Source organism: Meles meles, chromosome 2 (genome assembly GCF_922984935.1).
Source record: "Meles meles chromosome 2, mMelMel3.1 paternal haplotype, whole genome shotgun sequence".
Taxonomy (NCBI): domain Eukaryota; kingdom Metazoa; phylum Chordata; class Mammalia; order Carnivora; family Mustelidae; genus Meles; species Meles meles.
The window spans coordinates 163,060,417-163,082,849 of record NC_060067.1 but is presented as its reverse complement, the minus strand read 5'-3'; the positions used below and the strand labels follow the sequence as shown (position 1 = coordinate 163,082,849).

The 22,433-nt window shown below is 38.7% G+C and overlaps 2 protein-coding genes across 3 annotated transcripts in view; one reads left to right on the top strand and one right to left on the bottom strand.

Annotated features, from left to right (window-relative positions):
• The window catches only part of KCTD9 (potassium channel tetramerization domain containing 9), a 48,966-nt gene extending 36,906 nt beyond the window's left edge, over window positions 1-12,060 (bottom strand). The window contains exons 1-3 of the mRNA XM_045998583.1: window positions 11,952-12,060; window positions 2,642-2,763; window positions 159-202 (exon numbers count right to left, since the gene is read on the bottom strand). Of these exons, the coding sequence (XP_045854539.1) occupies window positions 159-202; window positions 2,642-2,763; window positions 11,952-11,999 (214 nt within the window). The 5' untranslated portion in view covers window positions 12,000-12,060. The remainder of the gene's footprint in view (window positions 1-158; window positions 203-2,641; window positions 2,764-11,951) is intronic.
• An 816-nt stretch (window positions 12,061-12,876) lies between these two features.
• The window catches only part of CDCA2 (cell division cycle associated 2), a 53,998-nt gene continuing 44,441 nt past the window's right edge, over window positions 12,877-22,433 (top strand). Inside the window, exons 1-4 of one of the 2 annotated variants that reach the window (XM_045986373.1) lie at window positions 12,877-12,998; window positions 13,624-13,687; window positions 13,783-13,959; window positions 15,087-15,241. In XM_045986373.1, the coding sequence (XP_045842329.1) occupies window positions 13,624-13,687; window positions 13,783-13,959; window positions 15,087-15,241 (396 nt within the window). In that variant the 5' untranslated portion in view covers window positions 12,877-12,998. Of the gene's footprint in view, window positions 13,179-13,623; window positions 13,688-13,782; window positions 13,960-15,086; window positions 15,242-22,433 lie in introns of both variants that reach the window. The other variant, XM_045986363.1, reaches the window with a different exon arrangement.

The following is a 22,433-nucleotide window of genomic DNA, read 5'->3' as shown; positions in this document are numbered from 1 at the left end:
CTTTACTTCAACACACACCCAATTTAGAATAAAAAAAGGTATGAAGATCTGAATGCTGTCATGAGATCCTTTTCAATTAAGCTTAGTAAGTGCATGTAAAATATTTGCCATCTTTTTCATTTTGGCAGATAAAATTGGCTTGTAAGGAAGTCACTTACCAATAAATGGTTCTCCTTCACACACAAACAAAACATCATCATCCCTGGGAAAATCAAAATTTAAAAGCCATCATCAAAATCCAGAAATCACATTAATTATCAGTTGTCTAGAGGACCTATACCTTAGAAATATGCAGAAGACAGGTTTTGCTATCAATCTATATTGCAAAGAAACTAAGTTTCCAGTGCTTTGCTTAACTTCTTGACTTAACTGTCTTTGGATTTAAATTCAAATAAGGTCCTGCACATGGAAGAACTTTTAAAATGGTAAAAACAAAACAAAACCCACTATGCACATCATTTGAATTCACAGCTTTCTTATCAACTGGAGAACATACTCTCATGCTCAAGGGATATGATTAAAAGCACTGCCAACTCTTCTTTTTTTACTTTAATTCTATAACCCTAAATAAATTATTGGGTTTTTCTTCTAAGTCATCAGCTGCTCTGTGCTCTGGAAATGAAAATACATTTTTATGTTACATGTAGGAAGAATAAAGTTGCAATCAGAACTCCGCTATAAAAACTCATTAACACCCACCACACACCCAAAGGTAAAATGATTGCATATAATCCAAAATTCTAGATTATCAGTGCATATGCTACTCCCCTACCTCAATATATCTCACCATTAGTGCAAATAAATGATTAGAGAGTATACTGTGAGCCACCAGTTCTTAATCAGATATTTTCTAGTTCAGAAGGCTTCAGTTATGACCTTCTATGTTGTAAAAATTTTTTTTCCTATAAGGCATCATAGGAATACACTGAATGTTTCTTAGAGGCAGCATCTGGGTTAAGGAGAAATTTAGCTTGATGCAAATCATCCAACAATGAGACTCAATTATCTATCAAAACACAAAGAAGCTGGGAGACAGATGTTGAAAAACTAAGAAAGTCTAACTGATTTGGATTTTAAAGCTGTATCTTTTAAGTCCACAATCTCTTCTACTTAATCACTATGCCAATTAACTTTTTAAGACTAGTATGAACATGTTTTCTTCTCATTAACAAAAATCAACTACTAAACTGTGTGACTCAGGTAAGACACTGAACTTCTCAGATGTTTAGTTCCCTCATTTATAAAATGAAGAGATTAGGAGCGATTACCTTCAAAAGCAGTATATTATGTTGAAAGGTCATTCTGACCTGAGTTTAAATGAAAACTCTGTATTAGCTTTGTATTTTTGTATTAGCTACTATAATTTAGCGCATCATTATCTTCATACCATCATTTTAAAAAATCCCATGTCTTGCCAGTTAAATGGAAGTGACTTGGGCAGAGTCAGTACTTAGCATTCCCTTCCTATTTTCTTTCTCAAGTCTCTTCTTGCTTCAAAATTCTATGATCCTATGAGGATGTAATGAGATAAACTAATATTTGTTTTAAGGAGATAGATCTGCCTGGGATGTTTAAAAACAAAAACAAAACCTAACAAAAAAAAAAATCACTATGGTGGTGATCACTAGTGAGTTAACCCTACTTAAAGCTCTACTTTATTTAGAAAGTTTTTACCAAAGTAGGTCCTTGTAAGGTTTATGAAATTCAAAGCATTCTTAGGAAATGAATGGAACAATAAGCAGCAGCATATAAAATTAAAGAGATCAATCGGATTTCTAACATTAAAAAAATGCATGTCTTCAGAGTCAAAAGTTCTAGGCATCTGAATTTTGAAACATACTAAATGGGTATTAGCCAAACCCAAATTATAAGCTGGTGGGAAAAGAAGTAGAAAAGATGTGGTGAGGGGTGCCTGGGTGGCTAAGATGATTAGGTGCCCCTTTGGCTCAGGTCATGATCTCCAGGTCCTGGGATTGAGACCCACATCAGGTTCCAGGCTGCCTCAGCAGGGAGCCTGCTTCTCTCTCTCTCTCTCTATCTCTCTCTGTCTCTCCTGCTGCTTGTGTGCTCTTTCTCTCAAATGAATAAATAAAAAAATTTTTTTAAAAATGTGGTGAAATTAACAACTGGAAGACACTGGGCAAATTCGTCATTTGACAAACTGATTTTTGATGAACTGGCTTTGTGTAAATTAGTCATTTAGCAAATTGGCCTGATTTGCTGTGAGGACTATTTTTATAAGTAGAGAAGGATCAACATTTTAAATTTATCTTACAAGAACACATGTTCAGAGGCAGTCAAGTCATGAGTTAATGTATGTACATCAATTCTATAATACCAAAATAAATTTTGACACCCCTCCTGAATTGTACCTCCTATTAGATCCACCTCTATTAACAGAAAGAAAAAAATTCCATGTATGAAATATGCAGGAAGACTATCAGAATATTGGAATGTACTGAGGATCTTTTACCATATAGTAGAAGTCTAAATTACTTAAATTCTAAAGAGCAAATTTTAGGCAATCATTTGCCAAAATTCTGTATTCTTACCAGTAATTAAACTACTGCCTAAGGGAAACAGCAGAGCACCAAGGTGCTGAGGGAACACTGTAGACAGCTTATAAGAAGGTGAAGGTTACCTGATCAAAGCAATATCATCGATCAGTCCACCTTTCCCATTATACACACTGGTGGCTTTTATGCCGAGTTTACTGCTGGCCACAGAAAGCAAATCAGATAAAGTTCCATACACAGCGACCACCTGTGAACACACCAGATTAATTTGGACAACTTATATAATGAATTTCATTATTTACAAATTATAAACCACCATACTATAAACAGGACTAAAAATCAGACTATCAAATAAAAGGAGATTTTGAGAGGTTCTTACATCTAATATTGCTGAAATCCAAAATCAGAGTCTAAGAAATCATCTCTGCATGAAAATAATCTACTATCTTATGTATGTTAAATAACGCTCTAGTTCTGAAGACAGACCCACACCTGCATGTAGATTCTGACATCCTCTAGCTGTTGACATGAGACAAATTAACTTCTTCATGCTTCTGCTGCTTTAACCAAAAATGAATAAAAGTCACACCGACATCAGATCATGAGGATGAAATGAGTTACTGCATTGTATGAACTTAGCAAAGTGCCTGAGACCTATTAAGTCTCTATAATGTTGCTTTTATGTTATTCCTTTGTTATAGGAATGGTTTATTTTAAAAATAGGAATGATTTACTGTTTATGATAACATTTACTACATCAACCACCACGTGAAAGGTAACAACTTCTCACTTCATTTATTCAATTCTTCGGTAACTACTGATACTATAAAAGCTAGATTTTAGCTAACATTCTAAAATACAGCCAACAGCTGGGATACAGTGAATTGTTCTCTCCTGCTTTACATCAGGCACAGTCTGATAGATGTAGGAGCAATGCAAATGCATAGGTGGGGGTGCTGAGAATCTCTACATGTAGTTAAGTTGTTTTTTGCTCCAGTGTAATTTTAACTATGGGCTCCCAGTGGCTGAGTTGTATCGCATTACCATTATCAGTTAGGATCACTGAAAATTAAGAATAAAACATAGATGAGGGGCTGAACATGAAGAATGAACAGCCAATCAACTTCCCACGGGATACTGGATCAAAGTGCCATATGAAATAAGAAACAAGGCTGATCCTTTGTTTACCAGTGACTGGAGTTTAGTAGACCTTGAATTTTCAGTTAAATAAATGAAATGAATAGCAGGGTATAGAGGGAATTGTTTGCCAATAAGGAAGTGTGCAATTTTCATGGCAGAGTACTCAGACTCCTGTCTTCTCTTGGATAATAAAGACGAAAGGACAGATGACTACAGCAAGCTGGGGAATTCTAGGGAAGGGTGGTAGGCAAGCACAATTTTAATGGAATGTAGGTGGATTAAAAGTCATACACAATCCAAGTGTCCTTAACAGATAAACAGATAAACTAAATGTGGTAAATACACACAATGGAATATTATTCAGCTATTAAAAGGAATGAAATTCTGATACATGCTACAACATAGATGAATCCTGAAGCTATACGCTAACTAAGCCAGACACATAAAAGGGCAAATATTATGTAATCCCACTTATATGACATAGGCAAATTCATAGAGGCAGAAAGTAGAATAAAGATTACCAGGAGGGAGGGTGAATTGGAAAGTCATTGTTTATATGTAGTTTCTACTAGGTATGATAAAAAAGTTTTGGAAGTAGGGGTGAGGTTACACTGTGAATGTACTTAATGCCAATGAACTGTATGCTAAAAATGGCTAAAATGGTAACTTTTTATGTTATGTATATCTTGCCATGGTTAAAAAAAAAAAACAATGGAAAGCACTTGGTAGTGTCTCAACACAGCAGACATGCCATACATAACTGAAACCTGAATAAAATGTGTCTCCTTTATTTCCTATCATTTTTTTGCCTCTGTAATAGAGCCTGGAATTCTGTTACTGCAGATACATGTTCCTGGGAGAAAAGGAAGAGAAAAAACATAAGGCATTACATGCAACAAACCCATCTGGGCAGAGAAAGGGTGTGGAGAGAAAACAGCGAAGAATCAAAAGCATAGAAACACAAGAGACTGACCAAAGCAAATGTAAATCGACTTTTACAGCCTGGAAACTGCCAGGGGAGAGTGAGAAAATCCTTTCCAATTTCAGCATTCTTGTCATAGTTGCCATTATGTAAGAAGTTTCTAATTGACCTTTGCTTCTTATATATCTTTACATGGCTTTAGTTGGCCTGACATTATCCTCTCCTTGCTAGAACATCAACTTTCTCCCCCAATATTTCTTTTCACTCCTCTCCCTCAACCAGCCATATCACAAAATGGATGAAAATTTAATGTATCGATGTTATGCAACTGACACTTTCCTCTAAATGAAATAATCAAAAGGCCAGCAATTAGAGAAAGTAGTAGTGAAATTATTGCAAGAAATCTCACAGTTCTGTAGATTTGAAAACTGCCCTCAAGTCGGGCTACTATTTTTCATTTGGAGGACATTTTTGGCATTTGTTTTTTAATTAGATCACTTTAGCTTTACTTTCTTGAACATACTAACAAATAACATGGAATTATATTGTAAACATAATATTCACAATCTGTCTTTCATATGAACCAATCAGAATATCTAATTTAAAAATAGATATATACCAATATAAAAATGTAATAGGCTTGGAAAACATTTTAAGTTGATAAGAAAGTCTCTAATAGACTGGCTCATGTAGCTTTCTTTATGTAACAGCTTTGCTGGGGAGTAAGCAGCAATGAAAATCTTATATATCATAGATAGGAGCTTTGTTATATACTAAGCTTATTTTAGTTCTCAGAGAGGCCAAGCATTTGTAAAATGATCATGCTAAGAATGGTTATTTGCTTTCTGTGTGGTATGCTCCCCAGGGTGGACCTGGAGTTCCCAAGTTACTGGGATTATCCACTTTAATAAATAAGGCACTATGCTTAGAATGGAAATATTCTATGGAGTAAATTGAGAAGTGCTTCTAGTTAAGTTAATGATCACCATATTATGCTACTATTTAACTTAATCCTTTCTAAATTTCAGACCCCAAGACAAGTGAAACCCATCTACCAACTGGGAAAGCCAATGTTATACTGTATCTAGGAGGGCATATCAGTTTAGTGAGTTTTAATTTGCCTATAAACACCATTTTCAAATTGTAACCTATGTTATTCAAATTTAAAAATTACATAAAATGTACACAAAGCATTTTTTCTTGATGCCCATATTATCTATTAATTAATATACTATCAAAAAATACTTATTCAATTTATGCAGGCTGATTTATTCAACCAAACCATCAATCACAATAACTAAACACAGAACTCAATTTACTCTACCTAAACTCTTAGTTCAATACATTTAAAATGGGGGGGGGCTGGTTTTTACTTAAATTTCAGTTAGTTAACAGTTTAACATTAGTTTCAGGTGTTCAATATAGTGATTCAATACGTGCATACAACACCTGGTGCTCATCATAAGTGCACTCCTTCATCCCCATCCCCTATTTCACCCATCCCTCCCATCCTGCCTCCCCTCTGGTAACCATCAGTTTGTTCTCTATAGTTGTTTGTTTCTTGGTTTGCTTCTCTTTTTCCCCTTTCTTGTCTTGTTTCTTAAATTCCACATATTTTAAAATTATTTTGTTCCTAAAAAAGAGAACATAACCTTAGGTCAAGAAGGCAAATATTAAAATATTAAATATTAAAAAGTCTTGAGAATATCAGGCATTGAGGAGGATGTGGATCAGTGGGAAGGTTTATGCAATTGCTGGTGGGATATAAAATTACTGCAATGACTCTAAAACACAATTTGGCATTTTAAAAAATTAAACATTCATATACCTAACACCCAATACAGTTGACTCTTGAACAATGCAGGGTTTTGGGGTACCAACTCTCCCTCTCCTGTGTAGTTAAAAATCCACATATAACTTCTGACTCTTCTAACACTTTACTAATAGCCGACTATTGACTAGAAGTCATACCAATAACATAAATAGTCAATTAATACATACTGTTTATGCTACTCTATTTTTATAACCAAGTGTGCTAGAGAAAATATATTCATAGTACTATAGGGTATTTATAAAAAAAAAATCTACACATAAGTGGACCTGTGCAGTTCAAATCCATATTGTTCAAGGGTCAATTGCTAGTACAACTTATATTCACAGAGCATTGGTTCTCAAAAATGTGGTCCCTAGGGGTGCCTGGGTGGCTCAGTAGGCTAAGCAGTTGCCATCACCTTGGGTCATGGTCCTGGAGTACTGGGATCTAGGATGGAGCCCCAAATCGAGCAGGGGGTAGGAAAGTGGAGCTAGATTCTTCCTCTGCCCTTCCCCCCCGCTCATGTTTTCTCTCTCTCAAATAAATAAAATCTTAAAAAAAAAGAAAAAAGGGGCGCCTGGGTGGCTCAGTGGTTTAAGCCTCTGCCTTCGGCTCAGGTCATGATCCCAAGGTCCTGGGATCGAGTCCCGCATCGGGCTCTCTGCTCGGCAGGGAGCCTGCTTCCTCCTCTCTCTCTCTGCCTGCCTCTCTGCCTACTTGTGATCTCTATCAACTAAATAAATAAAATCTTTAAAAAAAAAAAAAAAGAAAAAAAAGAAAAAAAAGTGTGGTCCCCACATTGGCAGCATTAGGCTCACCTTGGAAATATGTTAGAAATTCAAATTCCTAGACCCATCCTAGATCTACTGAATCTGAAGCACTGAGGATGGAGCCCAGCAGTGTGTTTTCTCCATTCCTCCAACGGATCCCAATGCATGCTAAAGTTTGCAATCCACTGCCCTAGAAAAATGCTTGCATGTGTGCACCAGGATACCTACACAGGAATATTCATGGCAACACTGTTAATTTAATAGCAAAATATAAAGAAATGAACAACCCAAATGTCCATTGACAGGATGGATAAAATGGGATAGTGCTTGTATACAATGGACTATTATAAAGCAGCAAAAATAACTAAGCTATGTGTAGCATTAACTAAACTACGTGTAACATCTAAGATGTAATCTTAGAAATACTATATTGAATGAAAAATATAAGTCCAAAGATATTACATATGACATCCATTTAGGATATGTCCCAAAGATGACAAATACATAGTTCAGTTATATATATTTATGCAGATCAGTTAGATCTATTAAAGATGTATATAACAAATTTAAAAAATACAACTATATATAACTGAACTATTAAAGACACACAGCAAAGAAAAATACAGCATTCATGAAATTAGCTGACTTCACAGATAAGCAGGGTGATAGGAAAGTGAATAAACACATTAAGTTTTGGCAATATATTTTTCCTTATGTTGTGTGGCAGGTTTACTGATATTTGGTATAGTATTTTCCTCTTAAGTATTATGCATATTAATATTCTTTATATATATCAAATGTATTTTTTAAATGTTTTAAAGTTGAAGAGCAAAGTTCTTATTAATTTTTAGATTTCAATAGGCAAAGGTCACATGGATTTCATCTTTCTTCAACTTAATATAATGGATTGAAATCTGGATACTTTACATCAACAACATTTCTGACCTAATATCAAAGCCAGAAGAAAACAATTATGTCCTGGATAAAGAGTATAAACATCAGTATAGGAGATCTATCTCACATCCCATTATGTCTGCAGTGAGCTGGCTTGATTCCTTGTACAAGATGGTACTCAGTAAGTTCTGGCTAAAAAAATAAGGTATAAAAAGGTCTGTGACTTGCATAGCCTATTACTGAATATTCTGAAGTTAAAGCAACTCCTGTTCAAAATGTACAGAAATTTTGAGCTGACATTAGTTACTCAGAAGCCACTTACAACATTCAGATGTCTGAGTCCTCATTTCAAATTCCTTAATGTTATTTACAGAGAATTTTAAAAAGAGAAAAATGGGAATTCTGAGGCATACAGAGAAAGGATGAGAGGATACACTGATCCTTTTGGAGCAACTAAAAAAACAAATTTGAAGACCCCAATTTTTTAGAATTATGGCCTTCAAACATTTTTGATTATGTACCCCATCAGTAAAACATTTTTGGGCATGTGCTCAAACATTTCTATTGTATATTTATTTACTTATATATAAAGTTTATGCCACAGTCAGAAAAAACATATGATTTCCCAAATGAGGACCTTTATCAACTTTCAATATGCTGCTGGCCAGTAAAAATCCCCTAAATATCATTAAATTTAGGGAAATCATGCCAAATGTAAACTTCATTTTAAACACTGAAAACAAACAAGAAAGGAAAAGAAAAACATCTTATTGTCTTCATATACTGGAAAATATTTTTAAACATCTTGCTACTTAGGGTGACCTCATCTCATCATCAGCTTATGTTTCAAAGAACAATATACACTTAGGGAGTGGCTTACAGTTAATAACAGCTATTAAATAGGACTTCAAATAGTCTTCTTAAAATTCAGCACTTTTGGGGGTGCCTGGGTGGTCTAGTCAGTTGAGCATTCAACTCTTGGTTTTGGATCAGGTCATCTCAGGATCATGGGACTGAGCCCTAATTCGTGCTCTGGCACTCAGTGGGGAGTCTGCTTGAAAGATTCTCTCCCTCGGCCTCTCCCTCCACTTGCACACGTGCACGAGCGCTCTCACATAAATAGGTAAATCTTAAAAAACAAAAACAAAAACAAAAACCTGACTTTTGGACTTCTTAGGTCCAGAGATTTTTTTTTTTTCTTTTCCAAATCTCATAGTTTATATTTGGAGAAGTGGTAGCTCTGCCATTTTCTCATTGCTTACTTGTGTGCAGGTAACAGTCTTCAGTCTGCAGCTTTGAAGGAATCTTTTACAGCCACTTGGCATTTTGGTGAAGGTTAATTTAGTTTAAACTGGATAATGCAACCTTAACCCGCACTCGTATGCTTCAGTACATCACAATACACCAATGTGAACCAACCAGGGAAGAAGTTTTCACATATGAACGCACTCCCTTCTCTCAGTAGACTTGAGACCACCTGACACATTCAGTAATGGAAAACGTGTGTGTTTACGGATTAAAAAATCAAGTTTTCATATGATTTTATATTTCCAGGTAAAAATATAAATAAAAAGTGTAATATTTCTTCTTAAACTCCCCTGGCTCCTCTTGCACACCCTTTGTGGTGTACTACCTCACTCTGGCAAGCACTGTGTTAGAGCACGCACAGCCCTCTCTACAACTACAACATCAAAGAATGTACTAGAGACACTTAATGTTCATTCAGTATATAGAAAAGTCATGGTAAGCATATGATGTAGTTCCCTGCAGTTAACTCTGTGCCTCTCCAAGCCCAGGCTTTAGGGCCCAGTCTGGCAACCACTGAAGCAGCTTTATAGGAGGGAAATTTACTTGAAAAAACAGACACTAATCTTTTAGTTTAGAAGCTAGATTAATAAGGAGAGATTGAAAGTGACAGATATTCCAACTGCTGGATGGGAACTCAAACTCTAATAGTAGTGCTCCGTTTCAGCATGTCTTTCATGAGCATCGTGTCACGATTATGCCAATCCTGGCTAACTCTAGTCACGTTATTTACATAAACATGCAAGCTGTTAACGTATTCTGTGCTCTTTTGTCAAATAAGAGTAATTATAGTTTTTTTTTTAATCAGCTGGAGAGAGAGGAAACACTGAGAACTTTGGCAAAGAATGTTTTCTAATTGAGTAGTAAGGATTATAGTATGATCTGTTTTTAATATTGAATCATACTAGTATTCTTTCTCTAATTTGGGTCTTTATAATCTTCACAACATAAATATATTTATCTTTATTTACTTGAGATGTGTTTTTTTCAATCTTTTGAGACTCCCTTCAAAATATTTTTTAAAAATTTAAAAATTTAAACCCCAAAACCTAATCTGGTCAAACCTAGATAGCTTTAAAATATATATGGTAAGATTAACATAGCCGATCTTTGAAGGAACAAAATCCAGTGGTTTCAGAGGAGAATGAGAGCATAGTTAAATATTTATGACTGAGTCTAAACATCTTGTCTTTCAGAGAGAAACAAAAAGATGCTAGATAAAAACGTCAACCAAACGTCTGTTTTTGAGAACATATTACAATTGTTTGGCTATACTAATTTTTTCTTCCAGTAACAATGTAAGTTTTAGATTATTAGTAGCTAACAGACAAAACAGGTTTAGAAAATTAATGGTCAGAAATAGTAAGACCCCTGTGAAATATATTTTGAAGTAATATTTATGAAAACTCAAGAACTTGAATATATGCCAGTTGTTTTTATACATTAAATCTCTAAAACCAGAATAACACAAAATTATAGTCAACAAACTATACGGGATTCAAATTTTTAGAGCAGATTTATTTAAAATTTCAGAGTAGTTCGAAAGCCATTTTTTATACCGGGGCACAATTACACTATTTTAAAACGTACTGTTTGCAAAATATGCAAGAAACGAAGTATTGTATTCTGGCAAATAATATAGTGAGGTCAATTTACCTTTACCTTAGACTCTAAGGCAGTTACTTCTAGATGTCATTTAGCCACATCATAAATGTCTGCCTTGAACAGTCAAATTTTCCAAAGAAGCCGAACAAGTTTCATGGGTGGGGCAAGAGGCTTGAGAAGGAACAGGATTCATTTTGGCTTGCTCCAGCCTTGGAAAAAACATTTGGTACCACACCCTCAATAAAGGCCTAACACAGCAACTAGTAATCAAATCAACCCATTTTGGTCCATTGTGACAGTCTTCTAAGGAACTAAATAAAACAAGGCGAAATAAAAAAGTGAGTACAGTACGTAAGTTTGGCGGCGGCGGGGCTTGGGGCGCCTAAAAGATAGGTAGGAACCATCAAGAAAATGTCCTTAATTTTCAATCTTCTATTCGCCCTAGGATAGAAAAATATTTGACTTATCCACCGACAGGCAGTTTTATTCTTTCTACCTGATCAACCTTCCGAGTCTGCCTTAGTTGTTAACCACCACTTTCTGGAGCAGACCATTACTCAGCACCAAGGTGGCAACGAGCGCCCTTGTACAGCCAGGGGTGGGGGGCAGCAAGGTCTTCGGGGAGAAGGTGGAAAGAGGAACACCAGCACCAAGCGCTCAGGTGATTGCGGCCCTCCCCTCACCCTCCGAGTCCTCCGCTTTCCAGGACCCACACCTGGACGTGGGAACGATAAAGCACAAGCAGACCTGCGCTGGCCCCTAGGGCGGCGGGGGAGTCGAAGGGCAGGCTCGGGCCAGGAATCCCGCGGGCTGGGAGGAGGCCGCGGGAACCCGACGTTCACCTCCTGGACGTCCTCCACCCCGGCGCACGCCCACCTCCCAGCCCCTCTCCCCAACTTCAGCTCAGCCCTCTGCCCTGCCAGCCCGTTCCGCGCTCCGCTGCCCTCTCCCCCCACAGGCGGCCAGTCTCCTACCGACCTCCTTACCTTTCCATTCTTGGGGCTGCCGTTAAGGAACAGGGTCACCCGCCTCATCGCGCTGCCCCCACTAGGTCCTGAGTGAGTCGCCACCCTCCCACCTGGCTCTCCTCCCACCTTTTTCTTCTCCCGCCCTACCCCTCCCTCCACCCACTCGGACTCTCCTCCCTTCGCCACCTTCCTTTTCTTACAGAGACACACTCGCACGCACTCTCGGTCCCACACCCCAGGGTTGGCCGGTCCTCCCTTCCCACCCCGCCCCTGGGCTCCTCAGTCAGCCTGGGACCCTTCCCCCACCTTTCCCAGACTGACACTAAGATCCACCAATCAACCGGCAGCGCCGGCCAGAACTCAGCCAATTATCGTCCTGCACTGGGTGGGCTCATACTAACCCAGCCCAGGTGGAGGGAGGGAAGAGAGGTTGCAGTCTTGCAGACGGGAAGGGTTATCAGCCAATCAGCACAACCTGGAGCCGAACGGCGGCTCTAGGCGTTACTGAGCAGGCGCAAACCCCATACCAGGTAGAGCTTATCTGCATAGGGAGGCGGGGTTCGAAAGAAAGAGGTGGAGCGCTAGCCGGGCCCCATACAAGTCAGCGCCTCCTCCCACTCGCTCAAACCACGGACTAAACGGCCGCTGTCCGGACTGGATGATTGGGCAAGAGCCCGCCCGTCGTTCTGCCAGGATTGGCCCAATGATTCTTTTCGAAGTTTGCAGTATCCAATTGCGAAGCGGGGGCGGAGCTAAGGACTAACCGAAGGGTTCCTCCGCGAGACTTTCACGGAAAGTAGTCCCCCCTGGATACAGGTTAGCAGCCAGTCTCTCTGGTTGGCGCCTCACCCGCAGCTAGTGGTGGCTTCTCTCGAGCTCACCAAACCACTCCTGGTCCTGGGAGGACTAGGTAGAGGCCCGGGAGAGTTCGGAGTGCGCGTGGACACGTGTGGACAGCGGCGGCGTAGAGATTCCTGGAGTAACGCCAACGCCAAGGAGGCGGGGCCGGCGATTTGAATCTGGCGGCGGGCGGCGGGCGGCGGGCAGCGGCCGGCGGAGGAGAAGGTGGGGAATCGCGGACGGCTGGGTTGGCGTTCCTCCGTCCGGGCGAGGCAGATCCCGGCGGCCGGCTTGGCGGCCGACAGTTGCCTTCTCGAGGGAACCGTCAGCACCTGCACGACACTCAGGCGGTGGAACGTTCCAAATAAACCCAGTGGGAGGAGAGCCCAGCTGCGGGAGTGAGAGGTAGGGCAGGGGCCCTGGTCCTGCAGAGCTGCTTCTGGGCCGTGCTTCTTAAAAGCGTGTTCTCACTTATCCTGCTCCACGGAGATGGTGGTCCTCCTGAGACCTGAGCCGGACCCCCCGCGTGCTTTCTAGAATGCAGGTTTCCTGGAGCCCAGCCAGACCTACTTAATAGAATTTCTGGGAATCCGCAAAGCTGTGTCTGTAATAGGGTACCCAGATTCAGATGTTCGCCAAGGCTGAAAAGCCATGGCTTCTAGTGTGAGGTCTGCTTTGTTGCATTCCCCAACAGCAGTTTCCTGCATTTCTCTCTTTTTTAAAAGCTCTCAAAATACCCTCTTGACCTCTATTTTCATGCCTGTATAGATAAGAATTCAGTCTTGAATGAGAATCTTGATCAAATCGTTAATTTTGGAAATGGGGTTTTTTTCTTCTTTTTTTCTTTTAGATGGATAGCAACCCCAAAGACAGCGAGTCTCTTGAAACCAAGGAGCCTGCTCTTGGAGATGATGGTATGTAGTGATCTGTTGCCTCCTTGTAAAATGTGAGGTTTAGGTATTTGTTTTCATAATGATGTTTAGCCCTCACAACATGTTGTCTGTTTCAGAAAATTCCTCTTTCATTTTGGGAAATGGGAATCTTGTAACTCCTCAAAAGCATGAACCTGAAGTGACGACTCCTAATGGTTGCACACTGGATACTTTCGAGTCACATTTGGACTTTTCCACAGTGACAGTAGACCAATTGGGAATTACACCTGAAAGCTTTGTAAAGAACTCTTCAGGTAAAAGAAGTTTATTGCAGTGCTTTTGAAGTTTAAAAATAACTTTAACTCAGTTTTGTTCATCTAATCTACCCTGTCCCATTAGTTTGACTCTGCAAATGTTCAGTTAGGGAAATTTCTGTGAATATGCACGGTGCAACTAGCATAGCAGAATATTCGGTTCCCAGGGCAAGCAGCATAACGTTCAACAGTGTGCCCTGTGCCCAAACTGGGAAAGAATACACATGTGAATCACTTTTTGACCTGACTCCTCTGAGTAGTAATAAATTTTATGCTTACATATGGCAAAAATAAGAGAAAGTTGAAGAGCTATTAAGAAAGATTGGGTATGCCTCTTTCAAAATCACAAGCAAAGTTGACTTGGACTAATCTGCAAGGAGTAGAAATGAAATTCATCTGTGAAGTCTGATTTAGCTAAGAGAGGAAATAAACGTGAAACTGGGATTAGGTTGGAGAAGAGTATTTAGAAGTAGAAGGTGAAGGAAGGCTGAAAAGTCAGAGGGCACTATACTGGATAATGCATGGTGCAGACAAGACCACAGTGATGTGCCATTCTGTGTACACTTCTCAAGAACATTATCCATAAACCTTTAAAGAAAAAACTAGATTCATTTTGTGCTCTTGAGCATGTGGCCGGAATGCAGCGTAGTATGTGGAAGGTGGATTGGTTTCTCAGAGAAACAAATGATTTTGAAGAATTGAGAACATGGGAGTACGTGTGCCAAAGTGGAGAGAGCTTTCTTTTCAGTTCTTGGGGATAAGACAGACTAATTTCGAGAAAAGAGAAGTTATTAGTCCAAAGCTAGACATTACCCATTCCTGTGTGCAGGAAATATGAAACAGAAATGAGAACTATGAAAATATGTGTTCATGTGCTCATTCCACAACTCTCTGATCAATGTTTTCTATGTGCCAAGCCCTTCTAGAAACATGGAATAAATCAATAGACAAAGATCCCTATCCAGCTGATGATGTGTGAATAATTTCCTCTATAATTCTCTGTTTAGATTTCTGTAATAAGTGCTTCTCATGTTCTCTCTTAGGCTGGTATATTACAGGGAATTCAGTACATGATTACTCATGATTGCCTTGTTTTGTTCCAATTTAAAAGACAGTTTTCGTTACAGGAAAGTCCTCATCCTACCTTAAAAAATCCAGACGACGTTCTACAATCGGTGCTCGGGGCTCCCCTGAAACAAACCATCTTATTCGTTTCATTGCTCAGCAGCGGAGTTTAAAGAAGGCAGAGAAGTCTCCTTTGACACAGAATTCCCCTTTTCTGGTATGATACTCTTCTAACTTCTGTCATGAATTCTCTTACAAAGCTTTTGTACCGTGTGTCTACCTTCTTGTGCATCTCATCTGTTTTTGGATCTGGGGAGGTAATGTTTTCTCTGTCTTTGCAGCGAGTGTTCAGTTCTCATTGATAGTGATGTTGAGCATGGCTATGTTAAGAATCAGGAAATCCTGGATAGAAATGGTTTTCTAGAGGAGCTATTTTATTTTGCAAGGGATTTTTTTTTTTTTTTTGGCCAGTTGATGCTTTTCTCTACAATGAAGTGAGGAAGTGTTTTTCAACCTTTTTCTTTTAATATTTATTCTTGAAGCATCTTAATTTTTTTTGACTCCTGCATGTTGGCATGTAGGAGTAAGAGTTCCCCCAGGACAAAATATATTTGGGATAACCTGGCGAAAACGAAAAAATTACTTGTCTGCTGATCAGGAAGGATGTAGCTATTTTTGTGGATTTTTATAAGAATAATCCATGTTCCTAAAAAGTCAATAGTGTACAACTGTCTCTATGAAAGACATAGTTAATGCTTCCCCTTCTTGAAGGACAGCTATTTCGATTGTCTCTTTTGGTACTGGCCTTCCTATTTTAAAATGTACTTTATTGCCACTTCTTTATTTTTCAGTTTTAGACACTATGCACAAGGCTACGTAGTGCAGTGGTTCTCAGATATTATCTGCCCATCCTGGGGATCTCTACGTCCCATTTAAGAGGTCTGTGAGGTTAAAACGGGTTTTTGTAATAGCACTGAGGCGTTTGCCTTTTTCCACTATGTCGTTTGCATTCGCAACACAGAAGCAGTGGTAGGTAAGATTGAAGGCACCAAGCTATCATTTTATTCCACACTCCCAAGCCTTCACAGGGAATGATAATGTTCATTTAGTATCCTTGATGATGATGCAGTAAACATTGTAAATTTTATTCTCCACTCTTGTGTGTTATGTGTGATTGAAATGGGAAGTATGCTTCCCATACTTCCAATACAAAGTACATACAGAAGTATGATGGATGTTCTGGAAAAAAAAATCATATCTGTAATTGTTTTGAGCCATAAACTGAACTCTGGCCACTTTTTTTCATGGATCATCATTTTTACTTGAAAGATTGACAGTCATCATGCTTAGTCAGACTTGGGAATGTGAATAACGTTTTTTCAGAAATAAACAGTGAACCTGCCACTTCAAGGAAAAATGGAAATGTTTCTTACTGCTTAAAAAACTTGAGTTTTCAGGAGAAAATTAGAATTTGGAAAACTTCTGCTCAGCACCATGAGTTTGAGAACTTCCCACTAGCTAAACTTTCCTGATAAGATCAGTGGAGATATTAATGAATGTGATTTTCTTTAATACTACATAATAAAAGGTGTCAACATTTGGAAGATCTGCAGAAGTAAGTGAACCAATATTTCACTAATGACCAGTGCATGCAAAATATACCCTCAAATTGCAAGAGACTCATAGATTTTAGCCCACAGAATATGAAGATTCATTGATAGAATTTCATATTTGACATTGCAACTGACTTTTAGGAAATCTTTGTGTTTTACGTTCCATGAAAGGAAGAATAGCCACAATTCTGGAAAGCCTGTTAAAACACTCTTGATAGCTATAGTGCATATGAACTAAGAGCCTTTGGTGTTCTCAATAATTTTTAAGAGTGTAAACACTTTCTGAGGACTGCTGTTAGGGTAGGTATGAACATGGACTGTGGAGCTATTTGCTGAGGTTTTATTCTTGGCTTTATTGTTAATTAATTGTGCTTTTGGCAAGTCACTTAATTTTTCTTTTCTTTCTTTCCTTTCCCTCCCTCCCTCCCTCTTTCTTTCTTTCTTTCTTTCTTTCTTTATCTTTACACCTGTTGTGGGGCTCAAACTTACAACCTCAAGAACAAGAGTTGGGTGCTTTATATAGGCTGAGCCAGCCAAGTACTTCAAGTTACTTCTTTGTCTCTGTTTTCTCACATATAAAATGGGGGTGAAAATAATAGCAAGATTTTCGGGTCACCTGGGTGGCTTAGTGGGTTAAAGCCTTTGCCTTCGGCTCAGGTCATGATCCCAGCGTCCTGGGATCAAGCCCCGCATCAGGCTCTCTGCTCAGTGGGGAGCCTGCTTTCCCCTCTCTCTCTCTGTCTCCCTCTCTACCTACTTGTGATCTCTGTCTGTCAAATAAATAAATTAAATATTAAAAAAAAATAATAGCAAGATTTTCAATGAGGATTAAATTAGTAGAGATGAAGTACTTAGATCTGTGCCTGGAACATGGTGTGCTTTGGATTTACTATCATTGTAGTTATTTCTGTGAAAAATGAGATTTTGCTCTTATACCTCCTAGCCATAGCTGTCCTAACACTATCCCCTGTCCCCATTCTTCCAATACAATTATAATTTTTGTTTGAATTAAGACTTCGTGTGCATTATTTAACCATGCAGATATTTTTCACAAACTGCTGTGTGGTATGCTATGGTGCCATTTCTTTTATTACACAAGTTTTATTTTTCCTCTAGTTAATAAGTACTTTTTATTACTTTTTGGTTTAGTCTTATCACATAATTTCATCCCCAAACTTTTACGGTTATCTGTTAACCTTAAGGATCTGCAGGTTCTTTTTTTTTTCCTTGGTGTTCTCTTTCTTCTGTTGGCTTGGTTGCCATCTGGGTCTGTTGGTCAGCTGTCACTTTGTGACTTGCTTTCACCATCCCTGGTGATTTCCTTTTCTTCCTCTGTTTGGATTTTCTGTTTCCTTGTCCACATATATTTCTTCTTGTTTTACTAGCTCATTTTTCTGGAGCTTCTGCATATCTGATGATGTTTACTAACACATTTGGATTATAGTTTGTCTTACTCTAGAATCTAGGTTGCACATATTTCCCATCAAAATTTGAAAGCATTGCTCCATTGTATTTTAGTTTTCCAATGAAGAATCCTATTCATTCATTCATTCATTCATTCATTCACCTATTTTGATTCCCTATCTTTTGTATGGCCTATTTTTTCATTTGAAGCTCTATTCTTGTATTAAATAAAGAACACTGTGGCCTATTAGGCACATTATATTTTCCTGGATGTTTTCGTCCTCCCCTTGCAGGATCTCTTTGCCTTCAGGTTCCATTTTGCTACCTGATTAGTTCAGACTCTGACTCATGCTCAGATCTTTCTTCAGATATCTAGTGATCCTTGACACTCTGTTCATTTTTAAAAGTGAGACACTTTAAAAACTTGACTGAGAGGTCAGTGTGCCTGGTCCAGTTTTGTTGGCCATTTCTGTGTAGACATGGCCACTTTTTCACTGGAGGAACTCCCAAGTATCAGAATCCTGTGGTAATTTTCTTTTGGTAGATCTTTTTTCTCTGAAAGGAATTCCTGCGGTATAAACCTGAACCCCCCGACTCTGGAAATTAAGTGTCGAAAATGCCTGCAAGTCAAAAGTTCACCAAGAAGTCTTGGATGGCCTCTGTTTTCAGTGCAGACTCCTCTCTTTAGCTGTATGTGGGGTCTTAAATCTCATGGAATCCTGAATCTCTGTGTGCCCTCCAGACTGTAAAGGTCTTTTCTTCTTTATGAAGAGATCTTTGGGTTCAAGTGCTACTACAGGTAGGGTTTCAGTGTTCCTGTTCTGAGTTGTGCCCTTGACCCTGGTTTTCAGAAATACCTGATACATTAGATAGCTGAGTCTTCCTGGTGCCTACTGCAGGTCTGCTTATTTCCTGTTTTCAGAATGCTTAAGGAGTCCCTGTCAGTTTCAGCTTTCTCTGGCCTAAGTTCCTTTTTTGTTGACATTCCATATGTGCTGATGATAATTCTGGTTTTTTTTCTTACAGATATGCATATAAATACATATATGTGTGTGTATAAATATATGTATGAAAACATCCCATACCCATGAAATGTGATTATATGTATTAAAAGAATTTCTTGAATATATAGCTCTAGTATCTAGATTGTTAAGAGTAAGGGCTCTCCATGTGAGCAGTTTTTATGGACAATCAGTGCTGTCCTTTGAGCTTTCGAGATTTGCCTCTATAGTAAATACCCTTGGTGTCTCTTCCAGTTCTCACCCTATCTTTTCTTCCCTTGCTCAACAAATTTATTCACTGCATAAATAATATTAGTTCACATATTCTAATTTACTGAAGTTTCCACAAATATACTAGTAGGACTTGTTTTTTTTCTTACTGTAAATTATAAGGCCTCTATGCTTATATATTTCATCTTTTTTCTCCACTTTCTCTTGCTTTATTTTTTTGAAGATTTTATTTATTTGAGAGAGTCAGTGAGAGCACAAGAGCAGGGGGAGGGAGGAATAGACTCCTTGGGTTTCGATCCCAGGACCCTGGGATCATGATGTGAGCAAAAGGTAGATGCTTAACCGACTAAGCCACCCAGGCACCCTGATCTTTTCCTGTTTTAGAAAGAAAATACTTTAGAGGAAAAGTTAAAGGGCAGTGGCTCTCCATCTTTCCTTTACCCTTGCCATCTTTCTTTCTTTTTTTTTTTTAAAGATTTTATTTATTTGACAGACAAAGATCACAAGTAGGCAGAGAGGCAGGCAGAGAAAGAGAGAGAGAGGAGGAAGCAGGCTCCCCGCTGAGCAGAGAGCCAGACCTGGGGCTTGATCCCAGGACCCTGGGATCATGACCTGAGCCGAAGGCAGAGGCTTTAACCCACTGAGCCACCCAGGCGCCCCTTACCCTTGCTTTCATTCTTGAATATTTCAGTAAGCACCTGATTGATCATCCACCATCCTGGCAAGTCAAGCTCCTTGACTTCTGAAGCTCCTATGATCTTTTTTACCTCAGGCATCTGCTTACTTGCTTCCTTGGCTACTGTTGCACCTTTGAGATCTTCTCTCAGCCCACCTTACTCTGACCCAGATTTCATCTTTCCAGTTTATTCACAGTTCTCTCATCCCGTTGAAGCCTCCAGACTATTGATCTCACCACACCTGTACTGTCTACTGCTCACGTTATGTCCTCTCTCACCCTTACCCAGTCTAGAGCTATGTTCTAACCCTCTGAAGTTTTCTCGCAAACATGTTTTTTAAAGTTTTAAAAATTTATATAAATAAAAATATTATGTATGCACATTGTTTAAGGAAACAGTACTTTAGGATTTATTTATAAGAACTGTGGTGTGCAGCTGCCTTTTTTCCATGTTTCCTTTCCCAGGGCTCTCATTTTCAACTTTTGTAGCTGTTGCTTTGGTAGTTATTTTCATATCTCTTAATAAAAAGTTTCTTCTGTTGTTTTTTTTTTCTTGCAATTCCTTTTTTTAAAAATTGAATTCTAATTGAAATACAACATCAGTTTCAGGTGTACAATGTACTGATTCAAAATTTTATACACAGTTGAGCCTTGAACAGCATGGGGGTTAGGGGCACCTAACCCCTAAGATTTTCAACAGCACCACGCTGTTGAAAATCTTAACTACTAGTAGCCTAGTATTGACCAAAAGCCTTACTGATAACAGTCGATTAACACATATTTTGTATATTATATGCACTGTGTACCATAAAATATACAATAAGCTAGAGAAAAGAAAATGTTATTAAGAAAATGAGAAAATACACTAACAGAATGGTATTCATTGAAAAAAAGCATCCATATGTAAGTGGATACTTGAAGTTCAAACCCTTGTTGTTCAAGGTTCAACTGTGCTCTGAATTGATCACTGCAATAAGTCTGGTTGTATCCATCACACAGTTACAAGTTTTTATGTGTGTGATAAGAACTTCTAAGATCTATTCTCAGCAACTTTCAAATATAGATTATAGTATTATTATTATTATTATTTCTTGGAGTTAGAGCAGGGAGGCTGCTCTTCTTTTTTTTTTTTTAGATTTTTTTAAAATTTATTTACTTGACAGAGAGAGAGATCACAAGTAGGCAGAGAGGCAGGCAGAGAAAGACAGGGGAAAGCAGGTTCCCCGCTAAGCAGAGAACCCAATGCGGGGCTCGATCCCAGGACCCTGAGATCATGACCTGAGCCGAAGGCAGAGGCTTAACCCACTGAGCCACCCAGGCGCCCCGAATATAGTATTATTAATTAGAGTCATCATGTTCCACCTTACTTCCCTATGACCTATTTTATAACTGGAAATTTGTACCTTTTGACTCCTTTTACCCATTTTGCCGACTTCTGCCTTTGGCAACACCACTCTCTCCTCTGTAACTATGAACTCCTTTTTTTCTTTCTTTTTAAACTTTGAGCTTCCACACGTAAGTGTGACATTGCAGTATTTGTCTTTCTTTGACTTATATCTGTTAGCATAATGACCTCAGGGTTTGTCCATCCATGTTGTCACAAATGACAAGATTTCCTTCTTTTTTTCTGACTGAAAAATACTCTATTATGTATATACACCATATCTTCTTTACCCATCCATTCACTGATGGGCACTTATTCACTGATGGGCACTTAGGTTGTTTTCATATCTTGGCTATTGCAAATAATGATGGAGTGAACATGGGGGTGATACTTTCTTTCAAGTTAGTGTTTTCATTTTCATTGGGTAAATACTCAAGTAGAATTACTGAATCTTATGGTCATTTTACTTTTATTTATTTATTTATTTTAAAGATTTTTATTTATTTATTTGACAGACAGAGATCACAAGTAGGCAGAGAGGCAGGCAGAGAGAGAGAGAGAGAGGAGGAGGAAGCAGGCTCCCTGCTGAGTTCGATCCCAGGACCCTGGGATCATGACCTGAGCTGAAGGCAGAGGCTTTAACCCACTGAGCCACCCAGGCACCCCTACTTTTATTTTTTTTTTTTTGAGGGACCTCCATACTGTTTTCCATAGTGGCTGCACCAATTCACATTCCCAGCAACAGTGCACAGGGGTTTCCTTCATATCCTTGCCAACACTTACGGCTTATTTTTTAATAGCCATTCTGATAGATGTGAGGTGATATCTCATTGGGTTTTGATTTGCGTTTCCCTGATGATGAGTGATGTTGAGCATCTTTTCACATGTCTGTTAACCATCTGTGTCTTTGGAAAAATGTCTGTTCTGATCTGCCAGTTTTTAAATTGGATTGCTTGCTTTTTTTTGCTATTGAGTTGCATGAGTTTTGGGTGTTTTTTTTTTAAGATTTTGTTTATTCGCTTGACAGCACAAGCAGGGGGGAGCAGCAGGCAGAGGGAGAGGGAGAAGCGGTCTCCCTGCTGAGCAAGGAATCCGAGGGG